Source organism: Adiantum capillus-veneris, chromosome 3, assembly GCF_014529385.1.
Source record: "Adiantum capillus-veneris isolate H3 chromosome 3, ASM1452938v2, whole genome shotgun sequence".
In the NCBI taxonomy this organism is placed as follows: domain Eukaryota; kingdom Viridiplantae; phylum Streptophyta; class Polypodiopsida; order Polypodiales; family Pteridaceae; genus Adiantum; species Adiantum capillus-veneris.
The window spans coordinates 88,895,747-88,918,034 of record NC_140933.1 but is presented as its reverse complement, the minus strand read 5'-3'; the positions used below and the strand labels follow the sequence as shown (position 1 = coordinate 88,918,034).

Sequence of the window (22,288 nt, the reverse complement as noted above, 5' to 3'; positions counted from 1 at the left end):
TGGAACAATTGGTTTCAAAGAGTGACAAACTCATTTCAAACGGTATGATCTACCCAAGGAAGGGGGGAGTGTTTGCTGACTGTCATCATTCACTTGCTTCCCTCTCAACCTTTTTCCCTGACCTCTATATCTCCAATCTTAGGGAATGTACATATAAAGCTTTATACTCACAAAAAAAAAAAAAAAAAAGAGCAAGAGCAATTAGCAAACGAGTATGCACATTAAAGTCAAAACATTGACTCAGACCTACACATGTCACATCTGGTACAGTGAAACAGAAACCTATGCCATAAAAAACCTTTGATCCTCATCACTTGAATGATGGAGGTTAGGTAAGATTAGTACGATAGGAGTGTTTCTGTTTTAGAGTTGAGAGATTAGCAAAGTTCTCTTTTCCCACTAATGTGCCTCCTGGAGGTATTCCTTTTGTTTCCTAGTGTGTACAGGAGCGTGTTGCTATTGATAGGATTTGGACCTTCATGGAACCTTCAAATCAAGCGCGACCATCAACACAAACAGGTGTTTCTTGTCCATTAGCATTGCCGTTATCTTTTTGCATCTATGATTGTCTGCTTTGATTGTGATTGGTAGCATAATATTCAGTGCATTTGCTTAGTATCAAACATTTAATTCAATGTAATGTTTTGTCATAATCACTTGTTAGGTTTAAAAATCAAGCAGTCCGACTAAGCTAGTTTGACCAAGTTAGGTGTTAGAAATCTTCTCTTAATACCATGGGGAATGCCTTCCTAATAAGCAATGGTTACTTAGGTTCTTAATCCGATTTAAGCAGCATTGTGTGAAATGTACTAGGGCTTTCTAGTGGACTTAACCCTAGTGACCTTTAGCTTAAGTATTATAAAGGGAGTTTACTAATGTGATGAGCCTGGGGAGGGTAACAATGTTATATGACCCCCCAAAGTTACAAAATTAAAATGTTGAAAATGAACAAGCAAAAAATCAAAGTGCCACAATGTAAAATTTTAAGCTGGAAGAGAAATCTCAGCTTAATTTGGTACTTCACTCACATGTATTGCCTATGGTACTAGAGCCCTAGAGGTTCCCAGTGTGGGCGCTTTTCCTTGAAAAGCAAAAAACCCAAGGCATACAAAATAAGCACCCACTTCATAATTGAATCAATGTGAAAAGACTTTGGGGGGTCAAAGAAAAAGTAATCAGACAGGCGATGATTTCATGAGAAATTCCTTTTATGGTAGCTTAACTACAAGGTTTTCTAGATATAGCCTCTAGTCAGCCCTCGAACATAAATACTTGGCTCTCGCGATTAAACAACTTAATTGACCACAGAAAATTAAGAAGCTTACCCATGGTATTAATATTCGATCTCTAGTGCCTTTCGACCGTCAAATTAGCGATCCCAGACTTGTTTAATTTTCTACCTTTACATCTGTTTATGCATTTGATTACATTGCAATTTAATGTTCATTGCTGCCAAATTGTTTGAAATTCTTTTACCAATCAATTTGTCTACCTAAACTGCATATGCTTTTTAAGAGAATGCAATTACTGTGCCAATGTTGTTTGATTTTGCAGTGACTGAAGAAGGCTAAGGACATTCATCTCAAATGCTCTTCCACCTCGACGAACTAGCTTCAACTCAATAGCTTCCGAGGACGGAATCTACATCAGGAAGGGGGGCATGTTAACCCTCACGGCTCACGGACACCCATCACCTACGATGGACGCGTATTATGTATTTGGTAGAGTCAGGTACCGGGCTTGTCGGACCAATAGGAAAAGGGTAAGAGTGATCGTCGATGAGAGGCGCACTCTAACTTGGACATGCTAGGGTTAGTTGGCTAAGCATGGGCGCCCAAGTGTGAATGGGGTGAGCTCCTATAAAAGCTAACTAAACCTAATTTTTACTCATTCTCTCATTTGTGCAATTGAAGAGTGCTCTTGCTCCATCTCCATCTTCTTCTTCTTCACCTCCTTGTGTGTGTGTGTGAGAGAGAGAGAGAGAGAGGGAGAGTGTGTGTGCGATCGAGCATTACGAAGGCACGACGGCGGCGAAGCGGTTGAGCGCGGCACGACTGCAGCTTCTTCTTCATCGCGGCGAGGAATCCACCACGAAGGCGAGCGTAGAGCGGTGAGTGACACACCCTTTGTTTTCTTGAGCTTGCTAGTTTAGGCTTGTTGTGTGCTTGGAGCCGTTTGTGGCTCGCATACGGTGTATTGGCAAGTCCCTTGCTTCGACAGTGCGGCAAGGAGCGCACAGACGCGCACACACCCGGGCCTTAGCACATTACTCCAACTCCAATGATCGTACCTGGAGCCTTTGACGTCCCGCAAGGAACAGCCGCGTAGACTGCAGTCTCTCTCTCTCTCTCTCTCTCTCTCTCTCTCTCTTTCTCTCTCTGAGCACGCTGGACATAGGCCCAATTGCAGGCCACACTCGTCGGACTCAAGAGCAAGCAACACGTGTGAGGAGGGGGGGGGGATCGCTCCCCCTTTTATTATAGTATAGACGAGTACGGTTAGCCGCCGAAGGCGGCCTCTCTCTGTCTCTTTCGCTTCCCCTCTTTATCCCGTGCACGTGAGCTTCTCTTACTTTGGCATTTAGCCTTCAGCTCGCAGACGTTGACACGTGTAAAGGGTACTCAGATTGCTGTTATAGACTCTATATGTATTCTATAAAGGCAGTGAGAGTGCCCTTTACATGTGTTGAGAGCTGCGAGCTGAAGGCTACAGTCAAAAGTCCTTTGCGCACGATAAAGAGGGAGAGAGAAAGAGAGAGAGAGAGAGGCCGCCTTCCCCGTACTAGTACATATAGATGATGAGGGTGGAGAATGAGGCTGGGCATTCATCGAGGGTCCACTATAAGTTGAGAGGTCCATTTAGAAAGCAATAGTTTAAAGAAAGCTTGGAAGGTAAGAGAAGAGGTAGGATTTTGATGTTGATTTTGGCATGTGGCAGAGAATATTCTGTGGGCATTGTGCTTGAGAATGTGCCCATTAACGTCGACATCCTGAAGAATATGCTTGTGGGTACCTCTCTTTTTCTTCAGCGCCACGGTTCTACGCTGTTCTCAGTTTTACTGCCTTGCCCCCGCGTCACACCTCTTCACCGTCTTGTACATGCAGAATCACCATAGCTCAGCTGCAGTCACTCAAGCTTTCCGTCACAGTCCTAGATCGGAGATTCTTCGTTGTCGGCCAGCTCGCCTTTCTGATGGGAAGCTTGAACTCCGTACACATGGCTGATCAGAACACCCTCCAGCAGGCCTAGCATCCTCAGGGTTCAACCTCCATATCTGTACTTCCAAGTTCCGCAAAGATTACTCCCATTTGAGGGGTAATGAAGTTCGGAAAGCGCCTGCAGAGTCAGCTGGAAGAAACCCTGCCGGAATGGAGGGACAAGTACTTGTCATACAAGCAACTCAAGAAGCGATTGAAACAATTGTCTGCACCTGAATGCTTCACTGAGGCTGCATTTTCAAGCCCTGAGCGCGAAGGAGGTGCGAGGATTCTACAGGATGAAGCTTCCATAACCACGAGCAGGGCTGCAGATAATGGCAGCCCACCTGGTAATGTGCCTGTCTTGTCTGAGGGCCAAGATTCTTCTGTTAATGGTGGCTCCGTCACTGGTGCAAAGAGTAGCTCTGGCAGTGCTGGTGGAGCGGTCTCTGAGTGCCTGCACCCTGATTTAGCTTCCATGGACCTCAGTGCGGAAGAGGCAGATTTCATCCATCTTCTGAATGCAGAGCTGGAAAAGTTCAACACGTTCTTCATTGAGAAAGAGGAGGAGTATGTGATTCGATTGCAGGTAGTTCTTGAACCTCTAAGCTGTTGCAAAGTAGTCCTGTTGTGACTAGGCTGATGGTAGTTCTTGAATCAGTGGTCCTTTGCTAAGCAGAAGTACATCGTTTTGGTTTTGAGTGAGCCAGAAATGGCATGCGTTCTGCACGCTCTTCCCAAACATCATGTGCATGTGAGAGAGTGACCAGTGCGCCATGTGAGAAAGTGATCAGTGGTCCAAGTTCTTTATTACTTTCTGGTAATGAAGTATTGCACATTTGTGGTACTTGAAGGCTCTCTTTTGTGTCACTTCATTACAAGTGACTGCTAATTTGAAGCTAACTGCAGGTTAATGTTTTCGCGGGCCATATACTCGTAGCCAGACCACCTTGGTTGTGAAGTTTGAGTGAGGGGAAATTCCAAGAGTGTATCTTCTTCACGATGACTGATCTTTATTGCTTTCATTTACTGGTTCTGACCTTTTCCTCATGGAATCAAAGCTCTCGTCTTATTTTCATGTGTAGTGAAGGAAAGTATGTTGAGGGATTGTACTGACACTGATGCATCCTAAGCTTAATAGCCTACTCATGTGCATTGCCTGGCATTTCAATGTTGAGGGATTTTTACTGACACCGATGCATCCTAAGCTTAATATCCTACTCATGTCCATTGCCTGGCATTTCAATTTCACCGTGGGAGGAAAACTCTCTAAAAATTTGGCTAGTGATGCACAGTTAAACAGGAAACAACTTTACTATGGTGTTACAAAGATGTTCTTGAAAACAGGATAGAATTGAAAAGAAATGCTTTTATGGATAGGGATTTTTCCTTCTTGCTAGCCAGAATTTTGTGATGTGTAAGAATGTGTGGTAGCCTTCCTGATTAAGACACTTCAGTTAAGCAGTCCTAATTTAGTGTTGCTTGGAAGGTCTTCTCATGGATGGAAGACTCTTGTTCTAGTTGCTCCCTGCATCAGAGAGTTGAGTCTCCAGCATCCTTCCCTAGCGTCGGATTTTGTATGTTACTGTAAATTGATTTCACCTAAAATTTGCAGAGAGTTTTTGGGCTTCCTTCTAGTGGTCAAACTTAATTGTTGTATAAGCTCCTGTTGTAGAGTGTTTCCATAGCAGCCCTTTTTCTTGAAGGGGCAATGAGACATGCTGTCTAGTTTAAACATTTTTGTCGTATCAGCTCCTCCTGTAGAGTGTTTTCACTGTAGTCCTCTTTCTTGATGTGGCAATGAGACATGCTATCCTAGCTTTTGAAGTGTGGCTTGAGGAGTAGTCGCGCAAACGAGATATTTGAGATCATAGTAGTCAGAGAGATAGAAAGAAGTTTGGCTATTCATGCATGAGTATAGGGTCTCTTGACTTTGAATGTTGCAATGAGTTCTCAGCATCCCTTGGTGTCAAAATATCACTTGGCAGATTCATTAGATGATCCACGGCAAGAACGTTTCCATTCCTCCCTCTTGCCTGTTGATTGTGGCATTATTTTTGTTTTTGGAAAGAATTCCCCATGTTATTGTCCATTAATGTAGGTGCTTCTCTTCCTTCGTCTCTTTAATTTTGATTGTTCGGGTCACTATAGTGGAGGAGGGGTTTAACCCCCCCCCCCCCAAAAGAAAAGAAAAGAAACAGGTTGACGATGCAGAAGTGTAGAGAAATTGATGATTTAGAAGTGTAGAGACCAAGGAGAGTGAGCATGAGAGATTCTCTGAACCAATCAACTTTGGCAATGAATAATTGTATGATGGTACAATGAGGGTAATAAGGTTACATGTATACCCCACCTTAGTAAATTGCATTGTCGAGATGTTGACAAATATGTAAAGTAAATACCTGAAATCCAGAGCAAATAATAGGATGACTTTGTCAAGTCAATTGAGATTCCAACCCTCTCTCCAGCTCATAGTGGACATAAGTAGTGAGACCAAGTCGATGAAGAAGCGACCATGGATACTCGAGCAGTAGCTCCTTACTGGATACAGCTCGGAATTGCTACACTTAACTTTGTACTTTAGAAGAATGTCATCTCGAGCATGGTTGCCTTTATGAAAATTTGAATTGTAGACCATACTACTTCCAAGAATCTCCATTCATGAGTTGTGAATACATTCACGTCCTAAAAATATATCAAGATAATGAACCATGAAGCACATCCTATCCATTAGCCAACCAATAACAATGGAGTGGTACACTCATTCATAGTGTTATAGATATGCCTGATTGGTTTCCTACCAGATGCATGTGCCTTGAACTACTCGCATGTTTAAACATCGATAACTTGAACTCCAACATAAGGGTCCTAATTAATTATAGGGAATTGCTCTCCCTTCTCTACCACTCACAAGCCTCTCCCTAGTTGAAGCTGGTAGCGGCACTTGTCTCCGTGTGACTTGGAAGGTTGTAGTGTTTACCAGTGTAGACTCCACTACACCAACAACCTCTTTGTTGTTTTTCCCTTATCTTTGCTTCTCTCATGATGCTTGTTTTTGCCTTTGTCCATTGTAGAACTTTGTCTTTGCTTTTGGATTGTAATCGTTGGAGTAATGACCACGTTTTCCACAATTGTAACAATGGTTCTTGGTATTCTTTCCGCAATCCCAAGGAGCAAGTGCTTTCACACCTTTCTCAAAAATGTGAATTTTGCATTGAGTTATCAACACGTCTTCCTCCTAGCCAAAGTGTCCTAGACATCGTTTCATACGCGCTCCAGGCAATTTCGTGAGAACTAAAGCATCTAAATGGTTCTTGGTATTCTTTCTGCAATCCGAATCAGCAAGTGCTTTCACACCTTTCTCAAAAATGTGAATTTTGCTTTGAGTTATCAACACGTCTTCCTCCTAGCCAAAGTGTCCTAAACATCATCTCATATGCGCTCCATGCAATTTCGTGAGAACTAAAGCATCTAAATGGAACTTTTGGGTGGAAATTGGATGGCAAATAATTGTCCAAGAAGGATGTTGCTCACATTGTAGAATTCCGATTAAACATTCCAACGAGCTTGAACCACATTTCATTGGCAATCTTCAAAGGTTGAATGGCTGGAGAAATTTCCTTTGTAACAGATTTTGCAATGGTCGACATTGTCTTTGCATTGACAGCATCCCAATCCACGGACGATTTTAGATACTCGTCATCTTGAAGGTGGTTGTACCTATAGTTGGGATCCCTTGTTGGATGGGGCTTCGAGCCGTCGACAATGTCCCATTGACCTATTCGTGAGAATCAGAGTCGCATGATCAAATTCCAATGGGCGTAGTTATTGCCGTTCAATTTGTCGTTGGCGCTCGAGCAAAGGGGGCCTATATTGAGGTTGCAAGACCTGAAGAAATTTGACCTTCTCGCACTCCGAAGAGTGGCCAGCAAGGTGAGTGAAGGCGGTTCTCTTAAAGAGTCTTCTCATGGTTGCTCCTCCTCACCAAGACTCTTCAAGCACACAGCTTTGATACCATGTCAAAGTATGATGTGGAAGCGAAGAGACGAAGGGGAGAGAGAGCGAGAGAGAGTCTTCTGGACTAATCAATCTTGGCAATGAAGAACTGCATAATGATACAATGGGGGCTAAAGGGTCAACCGTCACATATGTATCCACCTCAAAAAATTTCCCTACCAGAATTCGACAAATAAGTAAAATAAATACCTAAAGGCCAAAATATATAATGGGATCACTTTGCGCAGTTCACTGGAGATGCCAAAACTCTAAACCCCCCCCCCCCCCCCCCCCCCCCCCATTCTATTGCACCATTCTATTGCACCACAGAAGTGACAAGCATATAAAGACAAAAAGATGAATCTAATTCCTAAAGATGCTGAAGTGCATTATTTACTGTTTGCATTGCAATACATAAAATCCAAATTGGGTGTTCTGAAAGTAATGGTTGTTTGTCAATCGGCTTTTCTTGGATTCATTTTGGTAGTTGATGGTATGGAGCTGAGCTAAGTTCTTTTGGTGGCAAGAGGATTCCATTAAGGGCACGCCTAGATTCATGTTTTCTTGCAACTGTTAATGGTTAGCTTTTGATACATGCTTAACTTCCCCCCCCCCCCCCCCCCCACCTATTCTAGCTAGTAATATATATCAAACAAGACAGCTGAATTTGAAAGTTAGAGAACATGCAAGTTTTTTTTTTTTCTTAGAACCAGTAGTCAGTGCAGCAGTGCAGCCTTGTCTGCTGGGGTTGGGTTAAACACATTCCTTTTTTTGCAGGAGTTGAAAGAAAGATGTGAGAAGCTGAAAGACAGAAGTGCATTAAAAGACTCCGATAGCAATTTAGATGAAGAAATGATCAACATCAGGAAAGAAATTGTGAATTTTCATGGAGAAATGGTGTTACTTGAGAATTACAGCTCCTTAAACTACACAGGTACATAGAGCTCTTTCTTATGTTGAGGGCAACATGAGTTTGTTTGTTTTATTCAATGGTCACATTTCGCTAATAGTTCCAGTTTAAATGTTTTCTGATATTCATGATGGTTTTAACGAAAAGGGCTCGTCAAGATCCTGAAAAAGCATGACAAGCGGACTGGAGCTCTGTTGCGAATGCCATTTATTCGAAATGTTCTACACCAACCCTTCTTTACTACGGAGCTGCTTTCCAAGCTTGTACGAGAATGCGAAACAAATTTACAGTCCCTCTTCCCACCTTTGTCAGAGGCAGGGGAAGTACCCGCAGCTCCAGCTATGGTTACAAAAGATGCTGAAAACTCAGCTAATGGGACTATGGCCGAGAACCAGAGGAAAGGAGCCCTAGAAAGATATGAAGGTGATGCCAATGTGTTACCTGCTTCGGCTACTCCTTCGACTATTGAGCAGGCCCATTACCAAGGAGAGGATGTGGATAACATTTATCGGAGTACCCTAGCTGCTTTGAGAACTATTAAGGAGCTCAGGAGGGGCAGCTCTACGTACAGTATATTCTCTTTACCGCCTTTCAACAAAGGTGAGGATGAAGATTCTCTTGATGCCGCCATTGTGCTATCTTCGAACACTCATGTATGCAGTGAGAAGTAGATCTGTGGTTTCCTTCTACCTATTGAGGAAATCATTCTGTAGTGTTACTGCCATAGCAAGTTAGCTCTGACCTTGACCAAGTAACTGTCAATGATTCTTGTATGGATGTCTATGGAATCCCTCTCCAAGATGTTGAGGAGATTAAAGCACATCTCTCTCTTGTCATTTTGCCTACATGCAGTCCTTGCCCCTTGTATTTCATTGCTGTCTACTCATCTCAGGAACTTGCTTCTAGAGCCGTCAGTTGTGCTCCCCGCTTTGGTGACAGATGGTTTCTTTTTGAAGCAATGGTGGCCTAGTGTGCTCCAAATATGGTGAGAGACTATGTCGCACTTTTGCTGTGTGATCAATTAGAACGAAGTCTTGGATGATAGGTCCATGGTACATTCAAGCACACTGGCAATCCTCATAGGAGGTATTGTGGTAGTGTTAAAGCTTTGAGAGACTACTTCATCTTTGTGGTCGTCTGTTGATGTAGCTTATTGGCGACTCTCCTTTGGCTTGAGTATGGAACCTGGGCACATTTGGCAATGATTGCACTTGCATTGTCATTGGATTGGTTTGAAAGTATCAGTCGGCACGGGTCTGGTTTTGTTGCTCATCTGACACAGGCGTGATTATTGCATCCTGTCCATGACTTTGGGATGAGTTGAGGGAAAGCAATGCTGTTATTCAATACTCCTGTCATTAACTTGTGTTAGGAAATAGGTCCAGGTAGTGATATGGCGGTCACATCATTGGCTGGTTTATGGCCGTTTCAAGGTATTGTAATTTTTGATTCTTGCCCGCGCATGGGTGTGCATATCAAGTACTTCTTGAGCACCACTCATGTTGTGTAGGTCGGAATATTTTGAGCACATTTTGCGATGTTTTCATGTAGATGCTGAATAGGAAAGGGACTTTGCTCCGTGCAGGGATTGTTGATCTTAGTTGATGAACGCCACGGGTAAAAGTCGGATCTACGACGGATTAAAACATCTGTCGATCCCTTAAATAAAAAAATTGGTTCCCGGCCGTCGCGGATGCACCTTGAGCCTGGGACCTCGCAGCGAACACTTTAATGCCTTATGCAACCCACCTATCGCGCATCCGTGCAGGGATCATTAATTTGAGTTGATTATATCAGTTTTGGAGAGAATTTTTATTACTTTTAGAAATAATTGTCCTTTTCTACAAGGTAATTGGTAACAAACTACGGTCTAAGCACTCAAAAACGGATTTCGTGTCCATGCTAGGCCAAGTGTTCACGTAAAAAACTGCTTTGTGTTCGCGTCCATGCTAGGCCAAGTGTCCACGTAAAAAACTTGTGAGTATCAATAATTCTTGTGAATAGAGCTCTTGATACCATAGAGGAAAAAAACCCCCTAAAAATTTGAGTGTACGGTCAGAGAAGAAGATTTGGTGGTTGGATGACTTTGAGGTTGATGGTTAGGATTTTAATGTGTTACAACATGTGCGACAAGTACTTGAACTTCTACGTCGTAAACAACTTTATACTAAGCATAGTAAATACACTTTCTTCATCGACAAAGTGGATTTATTGTATCCAACGATGGTGTTTCTATTAATTTAAATAGATTGAAGCTGTTGTAGCTTGGTCTACACCGAAATCATTAAAAGAAGTACGTGTCTTTCTTAGTTTAACAAGACGGTATCGTACTTTTATTGAAGGTTATGCTAACATTACGTCTCCATTGACTAATACACTTAAGAAGACTGAAGTGTTTGGGTGTTCCATCACACTAGTATCTCTGCAATAAGCAAAGCCCTTAACACACTGGGGAGGAGTTCGATGTTGAGGATTTTGGTAGGTACGAGATGGAATGGCACATGGGGAGAGAAGACCTAAAGACATTAAAGTGTGTGTACAATGTGTCAAAGGATGTCAATGCCAAAAATCCTTGTATCTACTGCATGGGTGTAACAAAATTGGAGCAAAGCCTCACATAGACGCTCTAAAGATCCAAACTTTCAAGCTTTTTTTAATATTCTCATTTCAAATGTCTCCTCTGGCCTAAGCATACCCATGAATGAATGAATCACGACTGAATTCTTCGGGCTCAAGTCATCCATATCCGTCATCGCATCCATGTATGATAAGCCTTGCTACATAATTGGTTCAATATGCTCACCAACTAGAGTATCATGCAGTCTATCCGCAAAGGAGACACCTAGTCTGCACGGTTGTGTACTCTCAAAGATTCTGCTATCTTGAATGTGACATACTTGCATTGCATGAATCATGCCAGCACTAACACCACTTGCTATGACTAGCTGTCCATGTTGCAATCTGAAAAAGTGCTCGTCCAATAGTACACCTGGTATCCATTGTTTCGTAACTGACTCACAAAGATCAAGCTTTATGTCACACGGCGTACATCTTGCAAATGTATGGTGCACCCCTTGGAAATGATAGTGTGGCATCTCCTAATGGTATTCTGACATCCCCTACACCAACTATGTCATGCACTAAATCATTAGCTAGATGCACATAGGAGAATACCATCTCCTAATGGTATTCTGACATCCCCTACACCACCTATATCATGCACTGAATCATTAGCTAGATGCACATGTCCAAGCATACCACTAGTATATGTGCTAAACCACTCACGACTCGATGTGACATTAAAGCTAGCACTCACATCTAGTATCCAATACAAAGGTAATGTCGTCAACTGACATACAAAAGAGTAGACATAGAAGCAAACTCGACGTCTCTGTCATGTGTATCCTTATATGCTACAACTGCTTGCACATCAGTCAAAATGATAGTATATGTCGTGTGCTATCTCCTATGCTATCTCATCTATTGAAAACAACACCTACATACATGCCTTGTATGACCACAATGCCAACACACAACTTTTTTTTGTCTACAAGTTTGTCCTCTGATTGTAGGCATCTCTCTCAAATCATCTATGAAAAAAGCATGACACAATCTCTGCCATAAATCTCTAGCTGTACACGCATTCAAATCAATGTGATAGACAGACTCACCAAGGTGCAACATGATTGTCAAACATGCAAGATAATCCAAGTCCTCCCACTCATCGTCAATCATAGACCAGCCTAGCATCCATACCCTATAGTGGCAACACCTGGCCCAACCGAGTCAATGCATCATGTATACTTGCTATCTAATGCTTGAATTCCAAGCCATCAAACCTTGTATGGAAAGGCATAAACTTTGAAAATGATGTACTTTCTAAATCCATGGTAAACAAGATCAAGCACAAATTGATCTACTAACAATATCCAAATCCTAGCTAACTGATACACCAAGCACTATCAAACTACAACATATGTTTTGGCATAAGCTATCCAAGAGAATTGTCGCCAAATATGGAAATCAATGTAATGAGACAAGTGAGCAAAGCTGCTCAAATGATGCCAAAACCACTGTAAGCTAAGAGCCTATGTAACCAAGAACACTATGCGGTAACCAATGAATCTATCATCAATAATCTCCCACTTGAAGAGAGTACCACATACATGTCAATGCCTATAAAACACTCTGCAAATATAAGCACCACACTCTTCGAAATCAGATCAATTATACAAGTCAATGCACATAGCTTATGATGATTCCGTTCTCGAATTCTGAGTCCACAAGAGTGCATACATCAATCAAATGTTCTCAACTTACGCATATAAATTTGCTGAGATTTTCAACCCACACTCTTCACTGAAAGAAAACCATGAATGCACAAAACAAGAGAACAACCAAGCTCAATTCAAGAGAACAACCAAGCTCAATTCAAGCTCTTTGGACGCAGGAAATCAGCTCCAAAAGCACTCTAAATCACCACAATGGTCTGTATATCCACCTGCAAGTGTATCTTTGTGTATGAATACATATACACATGCCAAATACTCATGCCAAATACTCATGCAATGCAAAAAACTTGTATGCAAAAGAACCCGCAAAAGTAGGCCACCCTATTGTCTAAAGTAGATAACTCCCAAATTGTGCTGAATTTGCAAAAAAATTCTTTACAAAGTTGCAGAGCATGCAAGAACAATAAGGGATAGATGGAATTGACTTGAAACGTTGATGATTTACAAAAAATTGCAGCCTATCCTACATGACCTTCAGGCAACCTGAGCAATGCAACTCAGACTTGGTGAGAATTTTGAGAAAACTTTCTTTTGCGAAGTCAAAGAGACAAAAACCGGTCAGCAATGGTGGTCATTGGCCTGAATGGACGCCTTTTGAATGACAAAAATAGATCTATAAAAATGTGTGAAAGGTTTTGTTGTGTTTTGTTTGCATCCCGCCTACTTCCTTGCTAATCTCCAATGGTGCTATCCAATCCTCAAGCTCTCATCCCAGTTGAACTACATGAGGGAGAGTGTGCATGTGTGTGTGTCCAATTGAACTACACGAGGGAGAGTGTGCATGTGTGTGTGTGTGTGTGTGTGGCAATAGAGAATAGATAAGAAGGGGAGACCTATATTTGGAAGGGCAAAAAATCACCTTTTATATGTGAGCCCCTTATTCTAATATGCATGTGGCCTAATCAGCCACATGGGGCTTTACCCCAACACTTATTTACGTGACAAATTATCTTCCTAAGGCTAAAGCCGATTGACCAAAATTAAATTTGTCAAATATTAAAGCCGGTTGTTCTTATGCGATCTAGCCATATGTTGTTACTTACAGAAAAATCGGCTACCTGTGTGGCCAATGTAACTAGAGAAGCAACCAACAAGGACAACAATGATGCTTGCCGTGTAGAAAACTACAGTTTGCCTTAATTTGGGAGGGAAGGAAGGAGAAGAGAGAGAGAGGGAGAGAGAGAGAGAGAGAGAGAGTATTTTTATATACACTATACCCTCAACTTTCCTACACTTGACTTTCCAAATTCTCCACGTTATACATTCCAATTTCTCTGCAATATGATAATACTTTACATTTGATTTTGAATTTTGGATGATTTTGCACAAATATTTTCCTTTTTCCATAAGGGGGATCATCATGGAATCATTAGAATAACGGAAAGAAAAGAAATAAAATCATTAGTTACCCCCCCCCCCCCCCCCCCCCCCCCCCCCAAAAAAAAAAAAAAAAGGGTCACAATACCTTTCCATACCAGTCTGCGTCTAGCAAGCTTGATGTGAATTCTCCCCCAATAGCCCCTACACTTTGCCGATGGCTCTCTCATGACACCCCTTAATGAGCAATAGTCCTTAATGAGTAGCAGCCATGGCTATGTGCTGCGTAAGGCCATAGGCTATCAACAAGTAGTTGGAGGCTAGTTGTTCATACCCTCGACACAATTTCTTTCCTCTAGAAAAATGATAGCTACCACAATGAGAGGAATAAAAAGTGAGTGTGAGAGAGCATTGCAAAGATTTTGGACTAATTTCAATTCTCCTGGAAAAACGGCAGCTACCAATATGGGAGGAATAAAAAGTGTGTGTATGTGTGCGTGTGCGTGTGTGTGTGTGTGTATGTGTGTGTGTGTGTGTGTGTGTGTGTGTGTGTGTGTGTGTGAGAGAGAGAGAGAGAGAGAGAGAGAGAGAGAGAGAGAGAGAGAGAGAGAGAGAGAGAGAGAGCGAAGGTTGCTGGAGACTCATCATATTGGATTCCAGAGAAATAAAACTATTAGTTACTCTGCATGAGGAAACTTTGAGTAGAAAATGGACTTCAAGAAAGTATTGAGGAATCACTTATGACAATGATGCGTATTGCACCGAACATGCTGCCCTTGCTACCCCAAAATATGTGTACCACTAATAGGTTTTCCTTGGTGCTACGGTCACCCTCACCCTCACCCTCACCCTCACCCTTGCCCTCAATGCTAACCATCAAGGCCTTGAACACCCCTCTTGATCATAACACTGCTCCACCACGTCTTACAAATTTTCCTTGATGTTGTCTCTAGCTGCCACCTTCACCTAGCTTTGCTCACAACCCTACCACATTTGGCCACCCTTTGTCCACAACAAACCCATTGTCTCACCCCTCCTATCTATAGTCCATTCATGGCCCTTGAATATTAGTAAGTGACAAGGATTCATGTTCTTGAGATGAGCCCATCAGTTGCAACCAGCTCTTACTTAATATAAAGAGGTGCCAAGAATCATAGAGGGCACGCTCAGTTTATTCTATTCTATCTCTTGCAACTAGCACATAACATGGAGGAGATGATGGGCATCTAGTTGGCATTTAGGGAAGCATTCCTTGTTTTCTTAGCCGTACAAAATTTTGAATTGGAGACCAACTAGCAAAAGATTTTCTATTTGCAGTAGTAGTAATGGTGTTTCACCCGCAACATCCCCACCTTTATGCTATCCTTTGCAATCAGTATCATTGTAGATACCATTTGCTTGAGCCTCTTTGTTGTAGCTGGAGTGGCCTATATATTCCCTCTTGCCCAATTCAACACCTCCTTCTTTTCTTTCTCGTTGGTTACTCCCATGGTTAGCCTCATCTTCTTGCATTTTGTTTCCTCTATCTTCAACAAACAGTAGGAATTTTTTTATGGGTCTCATCGTGAGGCTCTACTACATAGTTGGTAGCCATACTATCCATGCACAATGAAGGTCATCTTACAAGTCAAGCATAGAGTCCCTACATGCTTTATTTAATAAGATGCTCTTATGTTGACTAATGGATTGCAATGATGACTAGGGTTCAACTACATGCTTTATTTAATAAGATGCTCCTATGTTGACTAATAGATTGCAATACTGACTAGGATTCAACTGTCTATGCGAAAGGGTTTCATAGTAGACAATGTAAGTAGCATCAATTAAGGAATTTGAGAGCATGTGATTTTGAGAGCAGTGTAAGCATCGTGTATCACACATAACCTGCACCTTATAAAACACTCTAAATTTGTCGTGCTAGACTTTTACAACAGTCAATGTCACACACAATAGCCAACATCTACCAAAAAATCTAATATCTAATCAACCCAAAGGATTTTCTCATATTAAACTGATCATTTAATGTGGGAGAATAAATGGGAGCAAGTGTTAGAATATAGACATGTGCTTAGGGATTTGTCTCAACATGGGTCCAAGGTTAAAGGGGTCCAAATGAGAGATGGTATGTTAAAGAGCAATGCTACCTAATGGAGCTTAAAGACCTTAAGGTTAGCTTCATTAAAAACCTCCCATTAGGAAAGAAATGGACTCATTTTTGGGCCTTTTAGCTCTAATGAGAGAATGCTCCTTAGCCAATAGGAAGAAGGCTAACGTTATGTTGAAAAGCATTTTGTCTCACTTTTGAAAATATCCATGAAAAACATTTTGGTGAAATTATCATTTTCATGAGAAAAGTGAGGCGCTTGATAGTGACATCTTGCACAAGCACCGAGCACCTTTTTATGACCAGCCGTTGCTATCTCGCACAAGCATCAATCACCTTTTTATGAGGTACTCGCAATTCAAATTCGAATGGGTTGTGCTTAATAGCAATTGATAGGTACTATTTAAGACTATGAAGGGGTCAGAACCAAGCGAATAAAGGCTCATGAGGGGTCTTGGGGACCTCTATTCGCTTGGTTCTAACCTCATGAGACCCTAGGCTTAAAACAGTTGTATCTTGAGCTACAGACGTCGGATTTCAGTGTTTTAAAGTGCTATCCTAAGGTTTTTGGACGTTCCAGATGCATCCATGGTGTTCTTTTTGTATTTTGAAAACATCTCTTATGTGTTTTCTCTCATTGCACATCACATCACTCATTAAGATCCACGGACATGGATTTTGGTGCACACTTAAGTTGAACTCTCAAAAAGCATTTTGTACGAACATACATTTAAGTGATTGAACAAACTTTTACATATGTACTATGAGAAATAGAATTCCAAAAAACTACTTTGTATTTTTCAGGATTACTTCTCTCTATGTTGAGTTGGTGTTTCTTACAGGGCCCAAAATTGAGTCCAACTTTCTCCTAATGAAAAGTTAGTGTTAAAAAGTCCTTTGACCTTAGGCAAGCTAGGGCTGACTTTGAGGTGGGAACCTTACCCAAGCATGAGGTGCTTGTCGGCTTGCTAACTAAAGTGCTTAAAATGTTTGTGAGAACCTTGCCCAAAGCTTGAGGTGATTTTTATGCTTAAAATGACTAAGGTTCTTGAAGTGTTCAATTCAAAAATAAACTCTCAAGAGGCATCAACGGTTTCCATGCTTGATTGACTAAGTGCTAGAAGTATTCAATTCAACCAAAATGACTTAAGAAGCATAAAAGACACATGTTCAAATGATCCTCCACATGTGGCCCTCATGATGTGCTTGAATCCTATTGGATAGGTTTCAAAGGGGTCCAATAAGAATTTAGATGCATAAAAATAAATAATTAAGTTCTTTCTCTCAAAGAGGAAAAAGAGGACACATGTCCAAATGAAATAATTAAATAATACGAGAGAGAGAGAGAGAGAGAGAGAGAGAGAGAGAGAGAGAGAGAGAGAGGTGGACTAAGCATGAGAGGGGGGTTTACTCTCCCACACACACACACACACATTCTCTCATTGTGTGGAGTGCAAAGTGCAAGAGCTACATCTCCTTCTCCAAGCTTGTTAAGAAGTGGAGAGCCTACACGAACACTCTTGGCTATGGAATGCAAATCCAACCAAGAGCCATGCTTCAATGCTTAAGCTTGCCATCTTCTTCATCTTCATTACTATGATATTATGCTATGCTAATCAAGAAGAGTGATGATAAGTGAGGAACTATTTCTTTCTCCTATGGATGATTCTTCTTCCTCTTCCCTACCCTCATTCCCCGCTAGCTCTCTCCACCTTCGAAGGTGTTTGAGGCCTTGGGACTGAGGCTTGGGATAGTTAATGATTTTTGCAATGTTTATGGTATACTTGTGATGCATGAAGCTTTTGATCTTCATTGCATCACCTAGGTCACAAGGAACACAAAGATTGTATTGTATCAAGTCTCTCTTGATGGGAGAATCTATAATACAAATACCTTTTGTAGGGGGAACCGGCTCCGAGTAAATCCGATCCTCAATTATTGTCATGTTCTCTAATACTCTCTCTCTTGCAAAAGTATTGTTCATGCCAAGTTAATTAGGTACTATGTTTATGTTGCTACTATCAATTAAGTTCACCCTCTATGTTCTCAACGTAGTCTCACAAAAATGCTCACTCGAATTCTCTTAATTCTGCTATTCTCAAAGTTCATAGGCCATTTCCATTACATTGGTATTAGAGCATTTGATTTCTCTTTTCTTACTTAAGAAAAGAGTTCCTTAAGTAGCCTATTAATGGTTGGTTTTGTTAATCATATTATGGTAAGTGGGATTGGGATCTATTATCGGTTTTGTGAAGCCCACTATGTGGGATATGGTGCACACCTCGGGAGCTTTGGTACTAATAATGGGGTCTTTTTAGACTTGCCTACGGCTTTACCATTATTGAGTCATAAGAAGTCCGAAAGGAGCTAACCCTCGGCATTCTACTATGTTAGACCCACCCTGCTACTCTATAATTAACCAATTCGAGCCGTGGGTGTAGATACTTAAGTGCTTATTTTCAAAGGCTAAGAGGAGTAGCAACTAAGGTTTTGAATTGCCAAAGAATACACTAAGTGAAAACATAAGTATAATTAGCTTGGCTGACAATAACCAAGAGAGTAGAATGAAATTTGATAATTTTGATTTTGCACATGAAGGTGCTAATGATGATGCCCCCATGTTTATCAATTATCTTGTTACTGGGTTGCATCCAGCTATGGGCAGCCCTACTTTGCAAGCCGAAGTTACTCAACAACTTCGTGCTTATGGGATTTGCCTTCCTCTCAAGAGGAGAGAGAGCTTAGGAGGCCTCTTGATGAGACCCCAAAAAGAAGACTCTCTCCCATACAAGAGGAGGAATCCAAAGAGCAAGAAAGCAATGAATCCCTAAGTTTCTCTGAAGATGTGGCTCCACAAAGACGACGGTTTAGACGATCGTCAACTCCTCCCATGAGGAAATGGTCAACACACAGTCGTTCTCCTCGTCACTCCGAAAGGGAAGAGAGGAAACAAAGGAAGAAAAGGTCAAGAAAGAGGTCACCCTCTTATCCTTCTTCTTCACCTTCCTCCTCTCCCGACGAAAGATATGACTATTCTCCTAGAGTATACAAGAGGGGAGGACATCACAAATCATACCTGCATGGGGAAGATCATAAAAGCTCAAGAAGTTCAAAGAGGGAGGAAAGAGTATCTCTTTTCTCACCTATGATGGCACCTTTGGTGCCACCAACAAAGTATTGGCCTTCACCAACAACTTGATGCGGCCTTTGGAAACGAGGGCTTCACGGAGTCCTCCAAGCTACACCATGTAGCTATTCACTTCTAGAAATCGGCTCGTCAATGGTTGGCTAGCCTTCGTGGCAACGGTGAAGCCGCAAAGACATGGAAAACTGTACGAGTTTCCATCATGAAGTAATTCTTTGCAAGCGATTCAAAGGACAAAGTACTTACCGAATGGCGCACTTTGAAGCTTCTCTCACATGAATCTATTCACAAATATGTGGACAAGTTTTGGGATTTACATCTCAAGGCTACTGTCTTCAAAAGGATAGACTTCGCCAAGCAAAAGCAACAATTTTGTGTGGGATTACCTGAAGAAATGGCCGAGTATGTCAACTCCCAATGGCCTGGTTCTATCACCGACGTAATCCACAACACCATGGTTGCTTCCCGCATCAATTTCCAACAAGGGGCTAGACGGAATGTCAAACCCATGGAAAACAAAGACAAAAATGATGCAAAGGGGAAGAGCAATGCTCAAAATTCTTCACAAGGCACTTCCTACAACAACAACAACAACAACAACAACAACAACAACAACAATAGGTCCAAGGAGAAGAGAGTTTACAAAGTTAAAAACAAACTCTCTCATGAAGATCTTGCAGCTTTTCACAAGGACCATAAGTGTTTTAAGTGTGGGGAGCAAGGACATGGCTATCATTCTTGCCCCAAGAAAAATGCTCGCAATGAAACTCCTAGGGCTTCCATCATCGAAGCTCCAAAAAAGGATACTCATTGTAAAGTATCATCTCTCTCCTATGCTTGGGAAAAGGTAAGGGAGCATGGTGCCTTCATCTTGTTTGACCCTGGCTCTACTCACAACTTCATATCAACGGAGTTGGTCACCAAGTTGGGCATTCAAGCTTTCAAGATAGGAAATATTATAACGGCTAACACAGCTTTCAAGGGACATCAAGCCTTCGTTACTCCCTTGATTGGGAATTTGAGGCTTCATGTCCAAAGCTATGTTGACAAAGATGAATTTTTCATCTCTCCTCTCCAGCATGAGGATGCTATCCTAGGGGCGCCATGGTTTGATCGCATGGCTGCCAACATGGAGTTCCCTGAAAGGAGAATCTACCTCACCTACAGGGGAAAGAACATGTATATAGATGCTAATGAGTCTCGTCGTACTATACTACTTGTAAATTCACCAGCTTTTGATAAGTCAATGAAAAGCTCGATTTTTGCATACATGATTTTTGTCAAAGAATCCACTAATGACGCTAATGATTTATCAAATGAAAATGGTAGGAATCAAGAAGAGTTACACTTGTCTACTTTTCTAAATGGATTCCAAGATGTTTTCATTGATGATTTCCCTATGGACTTACCTCCAAAACAAGGGGATGATGACCATCGAATTGAGCTCCTACCAAGAAGCTCACCAGCTAACAAGCCTCCTTATCAAGTTTCCCAAGCTCAACAAGAGGATATCCTGAGGAAAGTACAAGAATTGGTAGACAAGGAATGGTGGGCCTAGCTCCTCTCCCTTTTGTTCTCCAGTCCTTTTAGTGCAAAAGAAAGATGGTACATATAGTATGTGTGTGGATTATCAAGCACTACACCATAACACTATCAAAAACATATTTCTCATGCCTCGGTTAGAAGATCTCTTTGATAATCTACAAGGCTCTACTTACTTCAGTAGGATTGACCTTAAAAGTAGCTATCATCAAATAAGGATAGTGGATGAAGATATCCTAAAGACCACGCTTCGTACAACATTTGGTCTTTATGAATATCTAGTCATGCCTTTTGCCTTGACCAATGCACCTGCCACATTCAATCGTTTGATGGAGAAAATATTTAGACCCTATCGCAAGTTCACTGGAGTGTTCTTTGATGATATCATCATCTACTCCAAGTCCTTGGAGGAACACAAGCAACATCTCCAAGTGATTTTTCAAGCATTGAGGGAGAACAAGCTTTTCTCAACCAAAAGAAAAGTGAATTTTTCCTTCAAGAGATTCAATACTTAGGTCATATTATTTCTCAAGATAGTATCCGCATGGATCCATCAAAGTTAGGGTTAATAAAAGCATGGCCTAGTCCAAGGAATCTACATGAACTAAGGAGCTTTATTGGCGTGTGTGCATACTATAGACGCTTCATAGCAAAATTTTCTCAAATAGCAAGACCATTACATGACTTAACAAAGAAGAACGTTAAGTATTCATGGACTTCTAAAATGCTTTTGACAAGCTCAAAGAGAAGCTTATCTCTCAACTAGTCCTCATGCTTCCGGATCTCTCAAAGCCATTTGAGGTCCAATGTGATGCTTGTGGTGATTGCCTTGGAGCAGTCTTGCTTCAAGAAGGGCATGCCATAGCATATGAGAGATGAAGGCTCAATACGGATGAACGACTCTTGGGAATTTATGAGAAAGATCTTTCAGTTGTTCTACATGCCCTAGACACATGGAAGCACTATCTATTGGGGACTTCATTTATTTTGCGAAACGATCATCAAAGTCTCAAGTACTTTATGACGCAAACCAAGATTTCAGACAAACAAATGAGGTGGCAAAATTTTCTTTCGCAATATAATTATCATATTGCTCACATTGCTGTTAAGTACAATCAAGTTGCCAATGTACTTTCACGACAACCAAAAGTTAACACGGTGTCTATATCAACTCACAATGATATATCTTCTATGATAGATGAGTATGCTACTGACTCTGATTTTAGAAACATAATTCCCTTGCTTTGCGGAAGAAAGAGGAACCATTCACCTTGCAGGATGGTTATCTTCCCCATGGCAATAGGCTATGTGTTACCCACTCCCTTCTGAGAAAGTCATGTATGAATCCCATGCTCCTCCCTATGCGGGACATAGAGGCAATCAACCTACTCTTCGAGGAGTACATACATACTTCTATTGGCCTACCATGAAAGCCGACATACAAGAGTATGTTTCAAAATGTGTGGTATGCCAAAAGACTAAGTATGATAGAGGGAAGAAACCTGGATTACTCCAGCCATTGCCAATCCCTAATTCACCATGGGAGAGTATATCCATGGATTTTATCTTTGGATTATCCAAGTCTATCCATGGGAATACATGAATATGGACAATAGTCGATAGGTTTAGCAAGCAAGCACACTTTATTTCTGTCAAAAAGACTATTAAGGCACACCAAATGGCAACCATCTTTATATCTCAGATTTTCAATCACCATGGATTACCAACATCCATCGTGGGAGATAGAGATTCTAGAATGACGGGTAATTTTTGAAAAGGTCTCTT

General features: G+C 41.4%; 1 protein-coding gene across 1 annotated transcript; it reads left to right on the top strand.

Annotated features, from left to right (window-relative positions):
• Positions 1 to 3,016: 3,016 nt before the first annotated feature.
• Positions 3,017 to 9,684, top strand: LOC147461275 (SPX domain-containing protein 4-like). The gene is made up of 4 exons (XM_086508860.1): positions 3,017 to 3,786; positions 7,971 to 8,127; positions 8,251 to 8,756; positions 9,476 to 9,684. Exons 1-4 carry the CDS (start codon positions 3,319 to 3,321, stop codon positions 9,611 to 9,613), a joined length of 1,269 nt encoding a protein of 422 aa, XP_086364986.1. The 5' UTR covers positions 3,017 to 3,318; the 3' UTR covers positions 9,614 to 9,684.
• Positions 9,685 to 22,288: the final 12,604 nt, after the last annotated feature.

Coding starts and splice junctions, on each gene's coding strand:
- LOC147461275 (XM_086508860.1), top strand. CDS start 3,319: ATGAAGTTCGGAAAGCGCCTGCAGAGTCAGCTGGAAGAAACCCTGCCG. Junction 3,787..7,970: donor AGTATGTGATTCGATTGCAG/GTAGTTCTTGAA, acceptor CTTTTTTTGCAG/GAGTTGAAAGAAAGATGTGA. Junction 8,757..9,475: donor TGCTATCTTCGAACACTCAT/GTATGCAGTGAG, acceptor AACTTGTGTTAG/GAAATAGGTCCAGGTAGTGA.